General features: G+C 35.6%; 1 protein-coding gene across 1 annotated transcript in view; it reads right to left on the bottom strand.

Annotated features, from left to right (window-relative positions):
• Nucleotides 1-21,788, bottom strand: part of CDH13 (cadherin 13) — a 1,297,228-nt gene that overhangs the window by 7,234 nt on the left and 1,268,206 nt on the right. Inside the window, exons 12-13 of the mRNA XM_072634208.1 lie at nucleotides 13,059-13,292; nucleotides 5,655-5,873 (exon numbers count right to left, since the gene is read on the bottom strand). Coding sequence (XP_072490309.1) covers nucleotides 5,655-5,873; nucleotides 13,059-13,292 — 453 coding nt within the window. The remainder of the gene's footprint in view (nucleotides 1-5,654; nucleotides 5,874-13,058; nucleotides 13,293-21,788) is intronic.

Below are 21,788 nucleotides of genomic sequence, written 5' to 3'. Positions count from 1 at the left end.
TGTTTAATATTTTTTACAAATGGCTTGGGCTAATATATACATTGCAGTCTTATCAAATTCACAGATGCCAAAAAAAAAAAATAGCAAAAGTGGCTACCACACTAGATAATAGAGTCAGGATCCAAAAGGATCTTGACAAGCTAGAGTATTGTACTGAATTCAAGTGAATACACTCGGGTAAAACATCAATTTCCTCCAAGTAACACATGGTATTTATTTTTAGACAGCAGCTGTTCAGATAACGATGTGGCAGTTAGTGGACTACAAGATCCACATAAGTCAGCCATGTGATATGACACCTAAAAGCTAATGTGATTTTGGGATACATTAAGAGTGGTTCCCAGGAAGAAGGGAGCTATAACCCTACTGTACTTCATCCTTATCATACTTCATCTGTGTTCAGTTCTGGGCACTATGGTTAAAAAAGAACATTGATAAAATGGAGAGTGTTCAAGGGAAGTACATCAGGATATGAAAGTATCTTGAGTCTATGTCAAGTGGAATCATTTAAGGAAAATGTTAAGATTGGAAAAAGACTTGAAAACTAGGTTGAGACGGGCAGGAAGGATCAGGGAATTATAGATATTAAGCATTTGAAGAGTTGTTATGTGGAGGAAGAATCAGATATTTTTTTCCCCCTGTTTGGACCCAAAGGGCAGAACCAGGAGAAAAAAGGATAAAGGTATAAAGGAAAATATAGGTTATAAGTCCTCCAAAGTGTAATGGGCTGTTTTGAGAGTTGGTGAGTTCCCCCTTCTTTGCAGTTTTCAAGTAAAGCCAGGATGACTACTCACCACAGTATGGAGGGATTCATTCTTTTAAGGGTTGAACTAGATTATGTCTGAAGTTCCTTCAAACTCTCAAATATTACTCTGAGGTTTGCCAAGGGTATATAGCTAGTGTCAAAAATCAGAGAAATTTTGAATCCTGGTTTCCCTAATACCAAAACCACCACTCTATTTCATATACCAAGCTACCTCTTTGTGCAGTTATTAAGATAAAGAAATCATCGTAGGGCAGAAAATAAGAGCAGAATTAAATTGCAACATTGTGGCTATGTAGCTTTTTGTAGATACACTAATGCAAACAGAATCTTAGTTCAGATCTGCATGGCTGCTTACTTATCAGATATCTCACAGTCAATCAATTGTTGATCTACTGCTGAATGGATGACAAATAATTTAAACAATTGTTCAATCAACTGTTTTTTGTCTGAGAAATGAATGATCAGGATGACTATTCAAACAGCTTACTCATCTTAAAACTACTCAAAGAAATAGAGTCTGAATACTCTTTTGGTTATCTGGGGCATTTCAAGTGCTATTAGTCTTTTTTACTCATACAAAATAGTCTCTTTCCCTACTCTCAATTTATGAAATGCAGAAAAATTCTTTTAATAGTCTCTTTTGAAAGAGAATTCTCTTTGATATTTTATTCTCATTAAGAATATTTCAATGACATCCCAAATCTGAGATTATAAAGAGTATAACAACAAAGTTCATTTGTCAGTATCCATCACAAGGTGTCAAAGTTTGATGCAACCATTCATGTCTGTAGAGTGCCCCTCATACCTCCCACCCCCAAAATTTATATTATTCTCATAAGGAGGAACCAATTAAGCCAAAACACTAAAATTTAATTTTATTCCATTTTTTTTTGAAAGAGATGGGAGTGATCAGAATAACTAAATAAAGACTGGCTTCCCAAGTTTAACTTTCATATAGCATAAGACATTTCATATAGCATAATACAGCCAGCCTAGATCTCTCAAAGAACAAAGCTAAAATAATTCAGCAACTTTTACGTGTCAGGAAGACTTTTTTTTTTTTTTCAATTAGAGGTAGTCATTTGAAAAACACCTCTAAAGTTTTTTAAAAATTTCAAACTTAAGTCATTTCCTTTATAAGAGGAAAATCTGTAAAATTTGGTGGGCAAAAAAACTGTTTTTTTCAAAAAATGAACTTGAAATTTGAAGGAAAAAAAGTGGATACTATTTCTCAACGTGGAAAGGCTTATCCTAATTTGGAGAACAAAAGAACATTTTAGAGAAAAAAGCGTGTTACATTTTACCCTGTGCCCAAGTCCTGGTCAATATAAAGATGTGATTCAGGTAAATTAATCTAAAGCCTATTGAGTCTCCATTACTCCCCATTTGCCTATATCACTCTGTTTTCTTGGTGTGTCATTTTTTTTCTCTTCTTTTCCTCCTCTCTCTTGATTTTCCTTTTAATTGATCACAATTAAAAAAAAAAGTTAAATACTGTTTTCATTGTGTAGTATTCATTCAGCATTACTCATGTTCTTTCAAGTATTCCCAGAGGCTATCCTGTATACTTATGGCAAGTGCAGTCTGGGTAGAGTGGAAGGAGAATATGTTCCCTAGAATTCAGAAAATAGTCAGTCAATTAGCATTTATTAAGAACCTACTATGTCCTAGGCACTGTACTAAGTTCTGGAGATAAAAAAAGAAGCAAAAGAAAATCCTTGCCATCAAGGCATTCACAGTCTAATGGGGGAGACAACAAGCAAACAAATACGTATAAACAAGTTATATATAGGATAACTCTTAAGTAACAAAGGAAAGGGGCTATAATTAAGAGAGATTATGGAAGGATTTTGGTAGAAGGTGGAATTTTAGTTATGACTTAAAGGAAGTCAGAAGACAGAATATGTGGGGCAGTGTGGAGGAGCTAAATGATATAAGAAGACTTGGAAAGGTGGAGTGTCTGGGGGCCTAGGTTGTGAAGGTCTTTGAATGACAGAGTATTTTGTATTTCATTCTGGAAGCAAACATATATTGATTGAGTACGGGAGTAACATAATCCAATCAATGCTTTAGGAGAACCACTCTAGTGGCTGAATGGAGGATGGATTGCAGTGGGGAGAGACTTGTGGCAGGTCTAACCAGCAAGCTATTAAAATAATTCAGGAATGAGTTGATAAGCTCCAACCCCAGAGTGATGGCAGTACATGAAAAAAGAGGGTTTATGCAAAGGTGAAATTGACAGGTCTCTTAGCAACTGATAGGATATAGGGGATGAGGGATAGTAAGGGTTTGAGGAGGACACATAGGTTTGAGTCTGGAGGACTGGGAGGAAGGATAGTATCCTCAATAGAAAGAGGAATATTTGAAAAGGGGAGATTTTAGGGGATAAAAATAACAAGTTCAATTTTGGAATGCTGACTTTAAGAAGTCTCTTGGACATCTAGTTCTAGATATTGGAGATGTGAGGCTGGAGGTCAACAGGGTAGCTGGGGCATGATAGATAAAACAACTGGAAAGGTCTCTGTTTTAGAGTTCCATGTTCTACAGAGGCCATTACTATTTTAGCCTATCATCCCATCACTGTTATGGCTATCATCATAATTTACATTTGTATGACCAAAACAAAACTTTTGTCCTACCTCCCCCAAACCCACTTCTCAATGTGTCAAATACAGTATTCTTTAAATATAGTGGGTACTTAATAACTACTTGCTGAATGAGTTCTAATAGCCTGATAATCAAATTCCAAAATAATAATGAAATTCAAAGTCTAACAGCCTGGACCTTCCATTTATCCCACGTGATCTTGTCAATCCCTACATCTCCTAGTACCACCTGTGGTGATGTGCTCAAGCCTGTGTTCTTTGCTTTGTGAGTTGTTGAAAATGCCAATTTACCTTTAAACTCCAAATTGGCTTGCTTCCCTGGTTTGGAGTCTGTTGTTTGCAGCAACACATTTGTAAAATGTTAAGGGAAAATAAAATAGAGAGGATGATGGGATAGGTGGAGGAAGGGGAGAGGGGTGTTGCACTCCTTTGCAAAGAAAGGGACAGGGAAATGACTATGAGTTAAAGCCTAGACTGAAGCCTGTTTGCAGCACAGGGCACATCTTTGTTCCCCCACACCTGAGCCTCTTCACACTCTGTTTGACAAATTAATTCCGCTGCAGTCAGGAATCATTGAATTCAGGTAATTTCTTCCCACCCACTGCATTTCTCATTTCCTGCACAATCACTGCTCTGACTGCCATTGCCCAAACTCTTTAGTGAACTGGCTTAAAGTGGATGTGGGACTAGAGGGTCACTTTGACCCAAAACAAGGACTATAAGGCACTTTTGCTGCTTGAACTAAAAGCTTTTTCTAATGCAGGTCCCAGGGCAAATTTAAATAATAATTACAATAAGTATTCAGACAATTTAGAGGGGAGACAGGCTGAGTTTATGGAATGAAAACCATTAGATTAAAAAAACACGCACCAGAACAACAGGCATTCCAGCATTCTCAGATGCATTCATGGTCAATTTAGATCACTATGGACATTAGTGAAATAACAGAAACATTTAGAGTGATTGAGATGCCCTGAGTCCCTTGGAAACTGGTGCTTCTAAGGATGGGTAATAGAAAATTCATAGCTTACAGGACCCTGAGATCTGTTAACTGATTCTACCATTCAGGTAGTATCACTTTCCTTGCCCTTTTACTCCCAGGGAAGAAACAGGAGGGGATAGGCACTTGCCTATCAGTCCTAATACTGTTTGTAGCAATCTGGTCAACCCAGGCTTTGTCCTCTAGAGCTCCTGATTTTAGCCAGAGGCAACAGCTGGTTTTCAATTATCAGCCAGGCTTCAAGCGTAAGTTCAGGACCGTAAACACTACAACAGTGAAATGGACTTGGGTGGGGGCTGAAGGACCTGATTATGAAATGGATAAGGTAAGAACGATTCATTGTATTTTTACCTTCCAGGGCTGTGGCCACATCCTTCTCTGACCTGGGCTTTCAAATGCAGATATAAGGAATTATGTCTCCTACTACATATTCTCTTTTCCAACATCTTCAGTCTTGATAGAACCCTCCCATAAGAATTCTCTATCATCTCCTTCTAAGTCTTCTCTTCTGCATTATATAATCCTTAAGTCTTTTCTTTTATGTGTCCCTTATGATTTCTCTTCATCAAGGGCTGCTTAATTTTTTTTGTCTGTTATGCATCACCCCATCCCAACCCTTTTCTCATTCATTATGTACTCTTTTTTTTTTCCCTGCACAGGATCTTTAGAGGACATATAGTCCAATTTCCTCTTTTTTTTTTTTCTAAACATTTGACAAAATTGATACCCAGAGAGAAAAGGGATTTGGTTAGCTAAAGTCACAGTCCGTTGCAAGATCTTTGACCCATCTGTCTCTTCTTTTGTCACCCATAAGTTTTATCCACATATGACTCCTAAATCTTCATTATTTCCCCAAGTCTTCTCTTCTCTGGCATATCTTCCCTAAGTCTTCTCTGTGTCTCTTCCAAAGTCTTTTCTTCTCTCTATCATTCCCACACATATTCTCTTCTCTATTATGTTCCTTCATGCATCTTCTCTACAGTTTCTCCTGTCTCTTTATGTCTCTTTTCCCTGCCTAAGACTGATCTCATTTCCACTAGCTCATTTCTTCTCTTCTTAGAGTGCTTTTGATGAGTGATTTTTGCACTGTGGATAGAATGGCTGGCAATCAGCCATTGAGGAATGACCTCCAACCTCAACCTAAGTGTTTATTCATGGATGTATAGATTCTGCTTAACAAGTACCTCATCAAGAATATATGTACTTGGAAAAAAATACTTCAAAAATGACTCCAGTGAACATATAACAAATGGCATTTTCCCAAGGCTTAGGCTCAACTTACATACTAAGCTGAAGAATGAAAGAAGCAGGACTAAGGTGGTTCTGATGTGCAGGGTCCCAGCTGAGCTGCAGTCCATTTTAGATTTCTTACAGGAACAAACTTGCACTCTGAGTTCTGTGGTGTTAGACAAAGGTGGCGTACCCGAGTCTGTCACCATGACAGGTAGGTTGTAGTTGGCTTTCTTCATGTTTTGAAGAAGGCTTACCTGGGCATGAGTGTCTGGAAGGAAAGAGACATAAATAAGGAGACTGTGACTGACTTTCTCAAAGAGAAGAATATGATTTATTAACCTACTCTATATAATAGGCAACACATTTGTTTTTGTCATGAAATATTATCAAATTCAGTTCAAACAACCTCCAAACATTTATTAAGCATCTACTATGTGACAGACACAAGGGATACAAGTATGAAGAATGATTCAGTTTGAATAGTATTTAAATCATTGTCACTCTTTATGTCTTCACACCATGGATTTCTCCCAGGTTGGCTTCATTTCTTCTTTGAATTGAATTTATTTAAGAAACACAAAAAGTCACTGCAAGTTATAGATGAAAATGCAACTAATTAAAGGGGTTTTTCTCTGCCTTTGGGTCATATCGATCATATCATTCTTCCTCTCTTAGAATTCTCTCAAGTTTTCTTCCTATGATCCAAATTTTGCCCATCCTTCCAGGTCCGCTGCAGGCCCAACGATCCTCCCTGAATATACCAATTCCAGTTCTTAAGAAGAAAAACAACAATCTCCTCCTAGAATTGTCCTGAAGACACTTACAAGGATTCTGCAGAAGATGAGCTTATATTGCAATATTTATACTTAATGACAAAAAACCAAAACCAAATCAAACCAAAAAACGAACAGTTATTTTACCTCCTTGGGCAACAGACTGAAAAAATGTTAAGTAGAAAAGAAAAAAAGAGTAGTATAGTGACTTCTTCCAGAATGGTTCTTATCTGAACTCTATCAAAAAAATAAGAATGAGATGGGGAGGATTAGAAGAGTATGGAAACAACAAGCAATAACCCAAATTTGTAGAGCAATTCAAGTTTTACCAATCACTTTGATCACAGCAAGCCTTTGAGGTAAGTAGTATGGACATTGTCATCCCATTGTATAGATGTGTGTATTGATAATGTACTTTTGCTTATTATTGAAATAATTTTGTCTCTTAAAAGGAAGTCTTCCCCATCCATTAATGGGCCTGCCCATTAAGGGGCATTTGATTAGGGAAGATTTGTAGGAAGGCCCACACCTTTTGTTAATTTTCTAATGAGGCACTGGTTCTCAAGAGTTGTGATACCCTCTGGCTCTGGCTCTGAAAAATGTGTAAGTACTCTGAGGTGACATTTTACTTTGGGGCTTACTATGAGCAGCCACTAAGGAGCACCCCCCTCCCCACCTAGGACTTTGAAAACCCAGATGTTGCATCTTCTCTCTCTGGTAACTATGTATGTGTGTAATGGTCAGACAGCTGGATCAGTCTGTTGTTCTATGACATATGTGTTACTTATATTAGACGGTTGGAAGCTGTGTCTCTTGATTATTATCTGTTTGTATTTTCCCTAAAGTTCAGGGTGCTAACTTTTTCCCCTGAGCTAAGTGAATAATACATGTGCTTAATTAAAGTGATTGTTGACCCCTCAAAAGTTGCTTTCCTTTTAGAAATGCAGATCTGAGAATCTGTGTGGAGGTCCTTGCTTTCATATTGTGGAAACTGAGACTCAGAAAGTCTAAGTTACCCATTATCTCACAGCTAGAAAATATATGAGGTAGGACTGAACTCAGATGTACTAACTCTAAGACCTGTTTCTCTTTACATGGCACTATACCACACTGTCTCTTCCTCCTCATCCTCTCTGAACTTCTGAGCACTTGGGATCTGAATTCCACAATTTATCCTTTATTTATACTACTCACTTATTTCCAGAATATGTATTCTATTTCCTCATCAGATATAAATCACTTGACAGCAGAAACGTTGTTTTGCATCATTTAGCTATTAAAGAAAGGCTCAAAAATTGGATTTAATTAAAAATCATTAAGGGTCTATCATAAACAAAGATGAATTCTTTGTAAATAGTGTCCTTGTCAATGGATGATATTGTTCTGGCTGACCAAAGACTAGACACATAGCAAGCATCTCCTGGATGAGATCCATAACCACCATAAATTATTTCACTTACCTGTACATACAATAAAAAAAAAAAACAACTCAATGCAGAATATCTGTTATATATATACCATAGTGTAAAGTTAAATGGATAATTTTTAGAGTTGTCCATTAACATTATTCTGTTCATAGAAATTGAAATTGGATACAGGTTTGCACCCAGAATTAAATAGGAGAAAAACAAAATAGATTGGATAGTCTATAGCAAACTACAGAACCTTTTTAATAACCTAACACTTTTCTCCAAAATTAATACCCATATTCTACTCGTGCTATGAAAGTGATAGAACACTATTCAACTAGATAGTGTAATACATTTTAGCAATAACCACAGCAATCACCATGTTATTAACAATTGTTAATAATAATACTAACATTTTTGTAATGCTTATGGTGCCTGGCACTCTGCTAAATACTTTACAATTATCAGCTCATTGGATTCTCATAACAACACAATCAGGGAGGTTGCTATTACAATTACCTCCTTTTTACAACAAGAGATTAAGTGTCTCAGACAGGATTTGAACTTAGGTTTTCCTGACTCCTGGCCCAGATCTCTACTACCTAGCCAACTGGACTTAGAGTCAGAAAGATGTAAGTTCAAAGTTTACCTCAAATATGTAATTGCAGTGTGATCCTAGGCAAGTCTCTTAATCTCTCTTAGCTTAGCTTCCTCATCTGAAAACTGGGGACAATATTAATACCTATCTCACAGGCATACTGTGATGATCAAGTATGAAAATGAATGTAAAGATCTTTGCAAATATTAAAGCACTTTATAAATATCAATATTATTATATTAGTGCCTGAGAATTAATAATAAGTATCACCCAGGATAATAGCAAGGGATATTTTGGGTGTAATCAGGCTGAAATACCTCACATATTATGAAGAACCAAAATAATATATAGCAAGAAATGGATGCATTATTGAAAAAAGAGGAGCTTATCATGTGGGGAGAAGGAGGGATAACTGTGGAAGGCCTTTTTGTTCTACTCATATCTTTGCAATGTCAAGAGAATTAAAGTTCTTTTGGATTTGAGTAGACCCCTTGGACCAACTTATGGGAAGTTAAGGGGAAGACTCTTATCCATGCATGGGTTACTATCTGTATCACTCATTGGAATATACACAACAGAGAGATATTTAAAGATACAGAAAGCACAGAACCATTGCTTGCTGACAGAGTAAAAAATAAAAATAAATACTGAAACCCATTACCAAAACATAGAGTCTTTTCATCTATGTGCCTGTTTCTTTCCGCTTCTCTCAGACCAATGCAATACATTTTTAGGAATCATGGTACCAGTCAAGCCTCATTTATTCACAGTGGGGGGGGGAAATGGCATGTGATATATCAAGTCGGTGGTTATTTGGTCAGGACAGATACCTTCTGGTTATAGTTCTTAGAAATCTTTTCTTGCATTTTTATTTTTTTTTATTGTAAGAACAACATCACAGAATTTAGAGATGGAAGACTAAGAAGTCATTGAATATAGTACAGATTATGGTATCTATTGTATCTATATATATTTTATGCATGAATTTCAGGAGGTGCTGGAACCAGCTCTCACTGTCTCACAAGGGATGATTATTAAATTTTCTACGTAAGCATGTGCACCTGGCAACTCAGCAAATATTACAAATCAGAACTTGATTTATTGTTTTGCTGATTTGTTGACTCTAAAAAGTAATGGAGAAAGTTTTAATAATGTAGATTCAACTTTAAAAATGGGTAGTTTTATATTTTTGAGAGTCAATTTTAAAACCATCACACCCCCAATGTTATACACACACGTAAATACATACATACATATATGTCTGTCTATAATATACTAATATAAAATGTATACTACATAAATGATAATTATATTAATTATATGTACTGTATAGTTTTGAATCTTGCAAAGCACTTTTTATGCCATTATTTCACTTGATTTTTGCAATAACTCTGCTAAATAAGTCCTAACTTGGTTATCCCCATTTTATCAATGAAGAGACCGAGACTGACAGAGATTAAATGACTTATCTAAGGAGACATGCCAGTTAGTGTCTGAGGCAAAATGTAGCCTAGATTATAAATTCAACATTTTCTATCTGTCCAGTAATGTCCCACATTACTACCCTCTTCACATTTTTTCAACCCAGCCAATAGTAGCCTATTTTCCGTTTTACACACATAGCCTTCAATTTGTCATCTCTGTACCTTGGTTGTGCCTCATACCTATAATGTATTCCCTGTTCATTTCTGCCTCTTGGAATCTGTGGCTTCCTTCAAGACTGAAGTCAACTGTGACCTTATACATGAAGCTTTTTCTGATCACTTCAAGTGTTAGTGAAGCCCCCCTTCTCAATCCCCCTTGTATTTGTCTTACATTGTATGTATATATATATATATGTATGTATGTATGTATATGTGTTTATATATACATATATATATACATATATGTACATGTCCCCGTTTATCAAGCACCAAACCACCAAACTTAGTAAACACTAAATAAGTGTTTGCCCTTTGGCAAGTTGATGCCTCATTGAAATAAAACTGTATGCAAATAAGAAAGAAAATTAGGTAGATCAACTTATGCTGACAACAACTATCCATCCATGACACCTTGTAAAACCTCTTTTTACTAGCCTATTAGCCTGTAAGCAATTATTTGTCTTCACTGAATCAGGCCATCATCAAAATTAATAAATATGTACTAAGTACTGTAATGCTAATAGTGGGTAGGGAGAAAAGCTAAACATCTTCCTTGTCTATTAATAGGCCTCAATACCTTTTGTTATTTTCTATTGAGGCACTGGATCAGAGGGTCATGCCCTCTGGCTCTGAAAAGTATATAAATACTCTGAGGTGAGGTTTTACTTTGGAGCTTAGTTTTTGCAAGAAGATTTGTGTGCCAGATGAGAGGCTCTGGGAAGCCACAAAGGTGCCCCTGGCTTTGAAAACCCAGTTGTAGATGCTTCTCTCTTTGGTAACTATATATGTATGTATGTCAGACAGTTGGATCTGTCTGTTTTTCTGTGGTGTATGTATTGCTTATATAAGACAACTGGAAGCCCTGACTGTTGATCTTTATTTCTCTGTATTTTCTCTGAAGTTCAGGGTGCTTTTTCCCCTGAACTAAGTGAATGATATATGTGTTTGATTAAAGTGATTGTTGACCCCCTCAAAAGTTGCTTTCCTTTTAGAAAAGCAGATCTAAGAACCTGTACAGCAAATTCTCCAGTGTATGTCGGGGTCCTTGCTGATACAAGGACCTGTACCTTTGTCTTCAGAAATGAAAATAACATAGGAAGCTCTTTGACTTGGAGTGAATTTGAAGTTCTAACCAAAATAGTACACCAGAGTGAATCCAGGCTAGGAAAAGTAAGAGTGAATTATAAGTGTGGAAGGGGGAAATTGGAGTTTAGCACATCATTTTTGTTGTTTCTTAAGTGAAAGAAAAAGTTCTATTTGGTATAGAGACTAGCTAACAGCTGGCTAGAAATGAAACTCAAGAACCTGAAAGAATGTGATGAATATAGCAAGTAACAATGTTTCAGGTGTACACGGCACCTCCTTTAAAACAATGAATTGTGTGCAATTTTTGTATGGAAGAAGGACATGCCTTTGCAAACTATACTATATTGTATTATAGGATAAGGGAGGTTTGCACAGATGTGTCTCTTTCAAGGACCCAGACCAAAGAAAGTGTTGGGATGACCGACGTGGAAGATACAGTAAAATGAAGAATGCAGAGCAAAGGAGAAAGGTCAAGAGCTCAGAAAGGAAGATTTAGAGAATGAAAGACAAGGAATTATCAAAGGAAGTCCCTTACCTATAAAGAAGAAACTAATGGAGATGAAGATGATGATATTACAACAACTTAGGAGTCTGTAAAATCGTCAGTGAAAAAGTTTTAGATTTTTCACTCAGAGGACTTGAGTTGAAATAACTATTCTGCCTTTGTTACCTTGGGCAAGCTAATCCACTTCTGTATACCTCAGTTTCATCACCTTTAAAATTGAAGGGTTAGACTAAAGCAGAGGTTCTTAAATTCTTTTGTCATGGATCCCTCTTGGTGATGTGGTGAAGACTATGAAATCTTTCTCAGGAAAATGTTTTTAAATGCATAACATGAAATACATAAAAATATTAAAGCAACTCAAAAGTTGATGAAAATAAAGATATCTCTGTCTTATATAATGTTATATTAGGCATTTTACACACATATACATATATATGCACACATTTATATTTACATATGTAAATGCCTGCACATTTACATATATACACATATGCATATATTTGCATATATATCCATATATAGATGTTTTACATATTTATGCAAATATGCATTTGTATATGTCTGTTTACATATCTACCCATACGTATGTGTGTATATGCGTGCATATATATATGCATATTGTTTGTATATATGTGCATATACATATACAAACATATTCACATATATACATATACATATATCCACACATATGTATATTATGCACACATAAATCATAAACCTTCAGACACCCTCTGAAATCTACCCATGGATCTCTTGACTATGTACCCCAGGTTAAAAGTCACTGGATTAGATAATCTTTCAGGCTCCTTCCAATTTTATGACCAAGCAGAAATTTGCTATTGTGTGTCATATAACCAACTGCTAGTTGAAATCAAGGAGTCATGAAACATACCCACTTCTAGCTCAGACTATAAGGAGGAAGAGTATGGTGTGGAAAAGAGGACGTGATAATACTTGGTCTCTGAATAAACCACATGGAGAAACTTTTGGAATCAGTTATCAGAGGTAATAGGGAACAGAAGAATAGACAAGATAAAGTTATTCCAAAAAGATTTATGGTAGTTTACGAAAAGAAAAAGGATAAAGGATAAAGAATCACAATCTTGAGCATACAATCATTTTGACTGAATAGGCATTTTACACTCAAAATATATGTAAAATAAGTTAGAAAGTTAAAGTATACAAGAGAAAAAGTTAAGTTAAATTGAGAACTTGAATGGGATAATAAAGACTTGTGTTGTTTTTTATAAAATATGTATATGTAGTGTCTGAGCTTAGGTTGTTGGTGGGAAAAAACACAAGTAGAGCCATGTGTACTATATGTGACTATTAATCTTGATGCAAAGGATGGGATCATGTTGTGCAAAGAACTGTTGAGATAAAGGCTAGCATAATATCAAAAACCTAGTAATAATAAAATGATTACTTATTGGACTTACCATTGATCTTGGAAATTTTCCAAAATTTATCAGATCCAGTTTGTTTGTTCAGTTCAAATTTAAAAGGATCAGTGTTGGGGTGGAGATCTTTATCTAATGCTCCCAGAATGACCACATTGAGATCTTTGGCATCATCACAGACTTTGGCAAGTGTGGGGTAAATGAGAGGAGCGTTGTCATTCACATCTTCCAGTCTTATCTGTAAAGTCCCAGTGCCAGTTGCAGGAGGGTCACCTAAAGAAAGGGGAAAAATAATGTATATAATTTTAGAACTGGTCTTTTGTCCCCTAGAAGGGATGGTATATGCCACCATATTTATATAGTACAAAACATGATTGACACCTTTAATTTCATCAATCATTTCCAAAAGGGGTGGTCAAAACACACCAGAAGAGAAAAACCAACAACCAAATCAAGCCTTCATTAAGCACCTACTGTGTACAAGGTCCTTCACTGGACCCTGGGAATATAAAGGCAAAATCAAAATAATACTTTCCCTTGGGGAACTATTCTACCCTGGAAGCATAGCCCTGTTTTAACAAAGAGTTAAAAATCAGAAAATTGACTGGGGAAATAAGCAAACAATAGAAAAACAATTCAGACCATAGAAAGTTACTATGTTGACAAGGAAGATCAAAACTCCAAAAGAAGACAACAGAATCAAAGATCCTATATCCAAAGCCTCCAAGAAAAATTGGAATTGGTCTCAGGTCTTGGAAGAATTCAAAAAGGATTTTGAAAATCAAGTAAGAGACACAGAGGAAAAATTGGGAAGAGAAATGAGAGTGATGCAAGAAAATCATGAAAAAAGAGTCAACAGCTTGACAAAGGAATGACAATGCTGAAGAAAATAACACTTTTAAAAACAGATTAAGTCAAATGGTAAAAGAGATTTTAAAAAAAGTCAATGAAGAGAAGAATACCTTCAAAAGCAGAATTGGCCAAATGGAAAAAAAGCACAAAAATCACCAAAGAAAAATACTTCTTAAAAAGTAGCATTAGACAAATGGAAAAGGATGTACAAAAGCTCGTTAAAGAAATGAATTCCTTAAAAATTAAAATTGAGCAAATGGAAGCTAATGACTATGAGAAATCAAGAAAAAATGAAACAAAATTAACAGAATAATAAAAAAGAAGGCAATGTGAAATATCTCATTGGAAAAATAGCTGACCTGGAAAATAAATCCAGCAGAGTTAATTTAACAATTATTGGACTACATGAAAGTCATAATCAAAAAAGAGCCTAGAAATAATCTTTCAAGAAATTATCAAGGAAAACTCTCCTGATATTCTAGAACCAGAGAGTAAATAGAAAGTGAAAGACCTTGTTGATCACCTCCTAAAAGAGATCCCAAAATGCAAACTGCCAGGAATATTATAGTCAAATTCCAGAGCTACCAGATAAAGGAGAAAACATTGCAAGCAGTCAGAAAGAAATAACCTAAGCATCATGGAGCCACAGTCAAGATTACACAAAATTTAGAAACTTCTATGTCAAAGGATTAAAGAGTTTGGGATATGATATTCCAGAAGGCAAAGGAGCCAGGATTATAACCAGGAATTTCCTATCCAGTGAAACTGAGTGTAATCCTTCATGGAAAAATGGACATATAATGAAATAGAAGACTTTCAAGCATTCTTGATTAAAAGATCAGAGCTGAATAGAAAATTTGACTTTCAAATGCAAGACTCAAGAGAAGCATAAAACAGGCAAACAGGAAAGGGAAATTATAAGGGACTTAATGAGGATAAACTGTTTACATTTCTACATGGGAAGATGATAATTGTAACTCATAAGAACTTTCTCATTATTAGGGCAGTTAGAAGGAATATTTTTGACCAAGGGCACAGGTGTGAATTAAAGATGAAGAGATGATTTGAAAATAAAATAAAATTTAGGATGGGAGAGGAATGTACTGGGAGAAAGGGAAAGGGAGAGGTAGAATGGGGTAAATTATCTCACAAAAAAGGGGCAAGAAAGCCTTTAAAGTGGAAGGGAAGAGGGGGGAGTTAAGGGGGAGCAAGTGAACCTTACTCTCATCAGAACTGGCTCAAAGAGGAAATAATATGCACACTCAATTGGGTATAGAAATCTACCTTACTCTATAGGAAAGTAGGAGCAGAAGGGAATAAGAGAACTGGTAGGAGGGGGTGATAGAAGGGAAGAAATATTGGTGTGGGGTAAAGGCAAAATACTTTTGAGGAGGGACAGGGTGAAAGGAGAGAGAGAACAGAATAAACAGGCAGTGGAAATATGATGGAGGGAAATACTATTAGCAATAGTAATTTTGAAAAAAATTGAAGCAAGTTTCTCTGAAAAATGCCTCATCTAAAACATATAGAGAACTGATTCATATTTATAAAAGTGTCACTCCGCATTTGAGAAAAGATCAAAAGATATGAACAGGTTTTACCTGAAGTCATCAAAACTATCTATAACCATATTAAAAAAATACTCTAATTCACTAGTGATCAGAGAAATGCAAATTAAAACAACTAGGTGGTACTACTTCATACCTATTAGATTGACTAATGGGGCAGAAACATAAATTGATGGATGGTAGAGGGGATATGGGAAAAATGAGACATTAAATGCAACATTGATGGAGTTGTGTACTGATTCAGCCATTTCATAGAGCAATTTGGAGCTATACTGAAAAGGCCATAAAATCATGCATACCCTTTGACTTAGCAATAACACTATTAGTTCTGTATCCCCAAAGAGATAAAAAAAATTTTTTTAAAGGAAAAGGACCTATACGCACAAAAATATTTGTAGCAGCTCTTTTCTGGCAGCAAAGAATTAGAAATTGAGGGTATGTGCATCAATTGGGGAATGACTGAACAAATTGTGGTATGTGGTTATGATGGAATACTATTGTGCTATAAGAAATCATGAACAGAGTGCTCTCAGAAAAACCTGGAAAGGCTTATATGACCTGATTCAAAGTGAAATATATTGTGTTCAAAGTAACAGCAATACTGTAAGATATCTTGATCAGCTGTGAATGACTTGATTCAATGCAATGATTCAAGTCAACTCTGAGAGACTTATAATGAAAAATGCTATCCCTCCCCAAAGAAAGAACTGATATTTGAATACAATTTGAAGCATACCTTACTTTTCTTGAGTTTTTTTGTTTGTTTTCTTTAACAACATGATTAATATGCAATGTTTTGCATGACTACACATGTATAACCTATATCGAATTACTTGCCTTCTAAGTGAGAGAGGGAAGGGAGGAAGAGAGAGAATCTGGAGCTCAAAGTTTGAAAAATGAATGTTAAAAATTGTTTGTATATGTAACTGCATAAATATAAAATACTAAATAAATTATAAAAATTAAAAATTTATTTTCTGCAAAAAAAGTAAAGGTAGAAAAGCATGATAGAGATATTCTCTTCATAGTAAAGATAGCTAGAATCAGCTCATGAACTGGCTGACTCTGTGAGGGTTATTTGGCAGCCAAGTGATCACTAAAGAGGAGCTGATTCATTAGTCTTGAAAAGGAAATGATTTTTGCTCATAGACTCATTAGCCCATCTTAGACCCTCATCCATGAAGCTGACCCCAGTGCTCTTCATCCTTTGGATTCTTTGTTTTGTATGTCTGGAACAAGACTGAGTACTAGGAGCCAAGGAGGACAGATTTCCTTCTCTCAGAATTTTTGATGACTGAGTCTTAGCATTAGTTCAATTAGTAAATGTCAGTGTTGGGATTTGAACCCAGGATGCCTGACTCAAAGTTAGTTTTACTTTATACTATAGTGCAACAGTACTTCAGGAAGCGATCATGGCTACTTTGTCTGGTATGTCTTTGTTTTAAAGGCTTGTCACTTTCCCCATATGCAAAATGCAATGGGAAGTGGATTAGATGACAGCTTAACCCCCTTCCAGCTCCAAACCCTTTGATCTTATGAAAAGAAGACTCAGAATGTGTATATTTCCCCTTCTCTAGGTAGTCTCTTAATATTTTCCTGGAAGACGTTGGTTGAGTCATTTGGGTAATGGTATATCCTCCCTTACATCCCCTTCCTACTTCCCATACCCACTACTAGAGTTTCTCTTCTGATATTATCTTCCATCTACTCTAGTTGATTGCATGTTCTCTTCCCCCTTAGAATTCAAGGGAGGTCAGGGACTATTTTCGTCTTTCTTTGTATTCCTAGCATATAGCATAATGACTGGCACATAGTAAATATCTAGTAAATGCTTGTTGACTTACGTACTGACTACTATTCAGATCAGAATCAGGCCTTAAATAGGAGGAAGCCTATTCGCCTATCCTAGACCCTCATCCATGAAGCTGACCCCAGTGCTCTTCATCCTTTGGATTCTTTGTTTTGTATGTCTGGAACAAGACTGAGTACTAGGAGCCAAGGAGGACAGATTTCTTTCTCTCAGAGTTTTTGATGACTGAGTCTTAGTATTAGTTCAATTAAACGCGTATTTATAAAATCAGCCACCACAAGAGAATCTATATTTGTAGTTCTAAAGCATAAAAAAAAATAAGGGGAATTCAAATTTTCCAGAATGTTTAAATTGAGTACTCAGATTAACTGAGAACTCTTCAAATTAATTTAGTTCTTCTTAGTTTAATTAGTATTTCTTAGTTGTGGGAGGGTGGGAAGCAAGGAGATCAGAACAGACAATGTCAGCAGACTCACTGGGAAAATGTATTAGTGGAGTTCATTGAGTAATGTCCATCCCAATTGGTATATGAGTCTCTATGCATAGTAGACAAGGATTAGAGTCATCTTTTCATTGGTTTAGGGAGATCTGAAGTGAGGAAATTCACTCTAGCAATGCAGGTCATCTCTTTAACTGATAATTATAGAATGGTACTCATAGCTCTGAGGTAGGTAAATAACCAAGGTCACACAGTTAGTATGTGTCTGAGGTAGGACTTGAACTGAGGTCTTCCTTGTTTTGAAGTCAAATCTCTGTCAACCTGTGTGTATTTATGGGTATGGATATATGTGTACACATACATACACCAAAACATATAACATATGTTTATGTGTATTCATATATAGGTTTATATATATTTATAAATATATTTATATATGTATAAATATATTTATATGTATAAATGGGTTTACATATATGTATAAATATATATATATGTATACAGCAGCTAGGTTTTAGTACATAGAGCCCCAACCCTGGTGTTAAGAAGACCTGAATTCAAATCCAGCTTCAGACACATATGAGCTGTGTCACCGTAGGCAAGTGATTTAATCTCTGTTTGCTTCAATTCCTCAACTGTAAAAAGGGGATAAAAATAGTGCCTACTTATTAGAGTTGTTTTGAGGATCAAATAAAATAATCATAGTAAAATTCGGTATAGTGTGTCTTGTATATAACAGGTGTTTTATACATGTTAACTATTATTATTCTTACTTTATGCACATATGTACACACTTTTTTTGAGGTAACCAGGGTTAAGTGACTTATCCAGGGTCACATGGCTAGTAAGTGTCTGAGGCTGGATTTGAACTCAGATCCTCCCAATTCCAGGGCCAGTGCTCTATTCACTATCCCACCTAACTGCCTCTTACACACATATTTATATATATGTATATATGTATATGTATATGTATGTATGTATATATATACCCTTAACTAAAGTCTTATTTTGATGTCTCTCTGTGCTACAGAAGAAACTTTTAGCTCTGAAATACTCTCTGAACGGAGGTCAAGTTTTGGTAGATTCTACCACATTGCAAAATCTTCCAGTATGGCATCAACTTTTGACCCATACTTCTGTCATTCAGTGGCCAACCTATGTAGGCTTGGAGCAGTTCATCACTAGGTTGGCTTTAAGGTGATAAAAATTTCCTGATCCCAGAAACTCTCTAAGACTGACCACCCAGTTAAAGAGGAGTTGTGACCCACCTCCACCACTGAAATGATGAAATCACAGATTCCTGAAACATATAAGTATACAAATACATGCATATACAGGGGAAGAACATGGTTGTGCACTCAGAGGGCCTTAGTTCAAATCCTAATTCTAATACTAACAGCAAATCATTAAACTTCCCTGGGCTTTAATTTGCACATTTGTAAAATGAGGGGTTTGATCCAGATAGCCAGACTGCTCCAAGGTACCTTTCTACTAAAGATCTAAGAATGTATGACATTTAGGCAAATATTTGAATACTGGAAGAACCTGTGAATTCATCGGTATGCAGAACTATTGGCTTTTAACCTCAGTCCAAAAACGTCACAATGAATTGCCTGGGGCCTATAGAGTTTATGTGACTTGTGCAGGGTCTCGTAGTTAATAAATGTCAGAACTAGTACTTGAACCTAATTACCATGATTCCAAGTGACTCTATCTTTCAAGCAATCTTTACAAATTCATAAAAAAGAACGAGGTAAACACCCAAAGACTTTCCCTTCTCTCAGACTGTAACACTGTAGGGTATATTTGCCAGATGAATGACAGTACTACATCCTAATTAGACATCAGAACAACATCAAGCCCATTGTTTATGATGACATGTTGAGGAAGAGATGTTGCATAGCTTAAAGAAGGGATGTCTTGTGGGTTATATGGGATAATGTGCTCCAAAATCAAAGGGCTGTTATGTGGAAAAATTTTGATATTATGTTATATCCTAGATTTAAGTAGTAAGATTTTAGGTCAAGATCTTAAGGAGAAACATTTAGTTAAATTTCCACTCACTGGTGGTTTTCAAGCAGGGGCTGAAGGATCACTTGGTGTCTATGTTGGAGTGAGCATTCTTTTTCAGGTATGGCTGGGAATGAAAGGTTGCTGTGATCCCTTCCGTTCTTCCAATTCTGTGATTCTATGAACACATGGTTGAATGGTGACACCTCATCTATTTAGTCACATTAAGAAAATAAAAGAACTGCATGGTGGCTGCTGGTAGCATTTCCCTCAGCATGAGTATTTGGATTGAATTCACTTTAATGAAAAATAAATTATTTTTCACTTTTTACTGGACTAATTGAATTTTCAGTAAGAATCTAATACATTTTTCATTTTCAATATATTAAAATAAATTCATGCAGCAGAAAAGATGAAAAGCATTTGCGTATCTGAAATATGGCTGAAAGTTAGCCTTTCCTGAACTTAATTAAAAGGCTATCTTTAATTTTCACAGGATCATATGAGTTGGAGTTAGAATGGACTTTTGTGATCTTGCTCAGTTCTCATTTTATAGAGAAAGAAATTGAGCCCCACAAAAGGGAAATGATTACCACACAAGTGGTAAATAGGAGAACCAGGTTTAGAACCTATTTTCCACAACTCCAGTTTCAATATTCTTTACATGACAATACATTAGGACTCCAATATGCTAATATGTTATAACCCATAATTCACTCAATCTCTAGTGCTGGCAGTTTGAGTTCTCATTTCTCTGCCCCTATTAATGGCATGGTTTATTTGCATGTATAAAATAGTAAGGAGAAATAAGAAAGAAAATATTATCCATGAAATATATTAGGTAAGAGCATCCAGGTACAAAAAAAAATTCTTGGTAGGCTAGAATGAATGCACGATGGGTTGTAAAAATTAACTTCATAAGGAGAAGATAGAGGAGACCTATACTGAAGTTCCCCCAAAATAGGTCTGGTAGTTTTAATACAATATAGACTCCATCTCTGTCAGCAGTGTGATTTGGTATCCACAAAGTCAACATAATATTAGATTAAATTGAGTCATATTGTCTAGAATGAGGAAGGCAACAGGGTCATTGTTCTTAGTTCAGTAAGAGCATACCAAAGCATCGTGTAAAATTCTGGGTGTTCCATATTAGGAAGAGGAAAGGAATAAGTTTTTATATAAAGTGTACTACGTGCCAAGCACTTTTTACATATGTAATGACATTTGTTCCTCACAACAGCCCTGTGAGATAGGTGCTATTATTAACTTTAGGTGAGGAAATGGAGGCAAATAGAGGTTAAGTGACTTGCCAGGGTCACACAACTAGGCAGTGTTTGAGGTCGGATTTGAATTCAGGTCTTCCTGATTCCAAGCTCAGAGTACCATCCACTGAGCCATCACTTTCTTTCTCTTTATGTCTCTACACACACACACACACACACACACACACACACACACACACATAAATATATATATAATTTGTATACACATATATAGCTCTATTTATATATTTGTACATGTGTCTGTATACTCAGAAGACAATTCAAGTTGAGTCTTGAAGGAAGCCAGAAAAGTATAATAGTTTCTTAATAAATGATTGCTCAATGCAATTCAATAAAAGGTCTCATTTTTCTCTACTATATATATTCTCTTAAAAGATCTAGAGGACATACAATATGTCAATATTAGAAAGAAGTCTATATTCAGGTGAAAGTTGTGTATATATATATATATATATACACACAGAGGGAGAGAGAACATTATGTATACACACAGATATGGATGAGTATATGCTATAAAGAAAGAATAAAGATAAATGTCCAAAGAAAGAAAAATATATTTCCAGTTTCATGAATCAATTTCCCTTTCTGCCTTTGTTATGAAAGGCTGTCATGAGTTTTAGTAGGGTTGTATGTCTCGAGTATAAATGTCACTAAAGTGTTTATAGAACCTCAGTCTCTTTAATAGAATAGAAGAAATACTGACATACTAGTGAAATTCAAATATACAATTTAAATAGAAAATGCAAAGGTAAACAGAAACCTAATTAATTTGCTAATTAGTCTTCTTTGCTGTACACGTTAACCTCA

The sequence above is a fragment of the Notamacropus eugenii genome, chromosome 1 (assembly GCF_028372415.1).
Source record: "Notamacropus eugenii isolate mMacEug1 chromosome 1, mMacEug1.pri_v2, whole genome shotgun sequence".
NCBI lineage: Eukaryota > Metazoa > Chordata > Mammalia > Diprotodontia > Macropodidae > Notamacropus > Notamacropus eugenii.
Note: the sequence above shows the minus strand (reverse complement) of the source record. Positions and strands in the feature narration are given on the sequence as shown.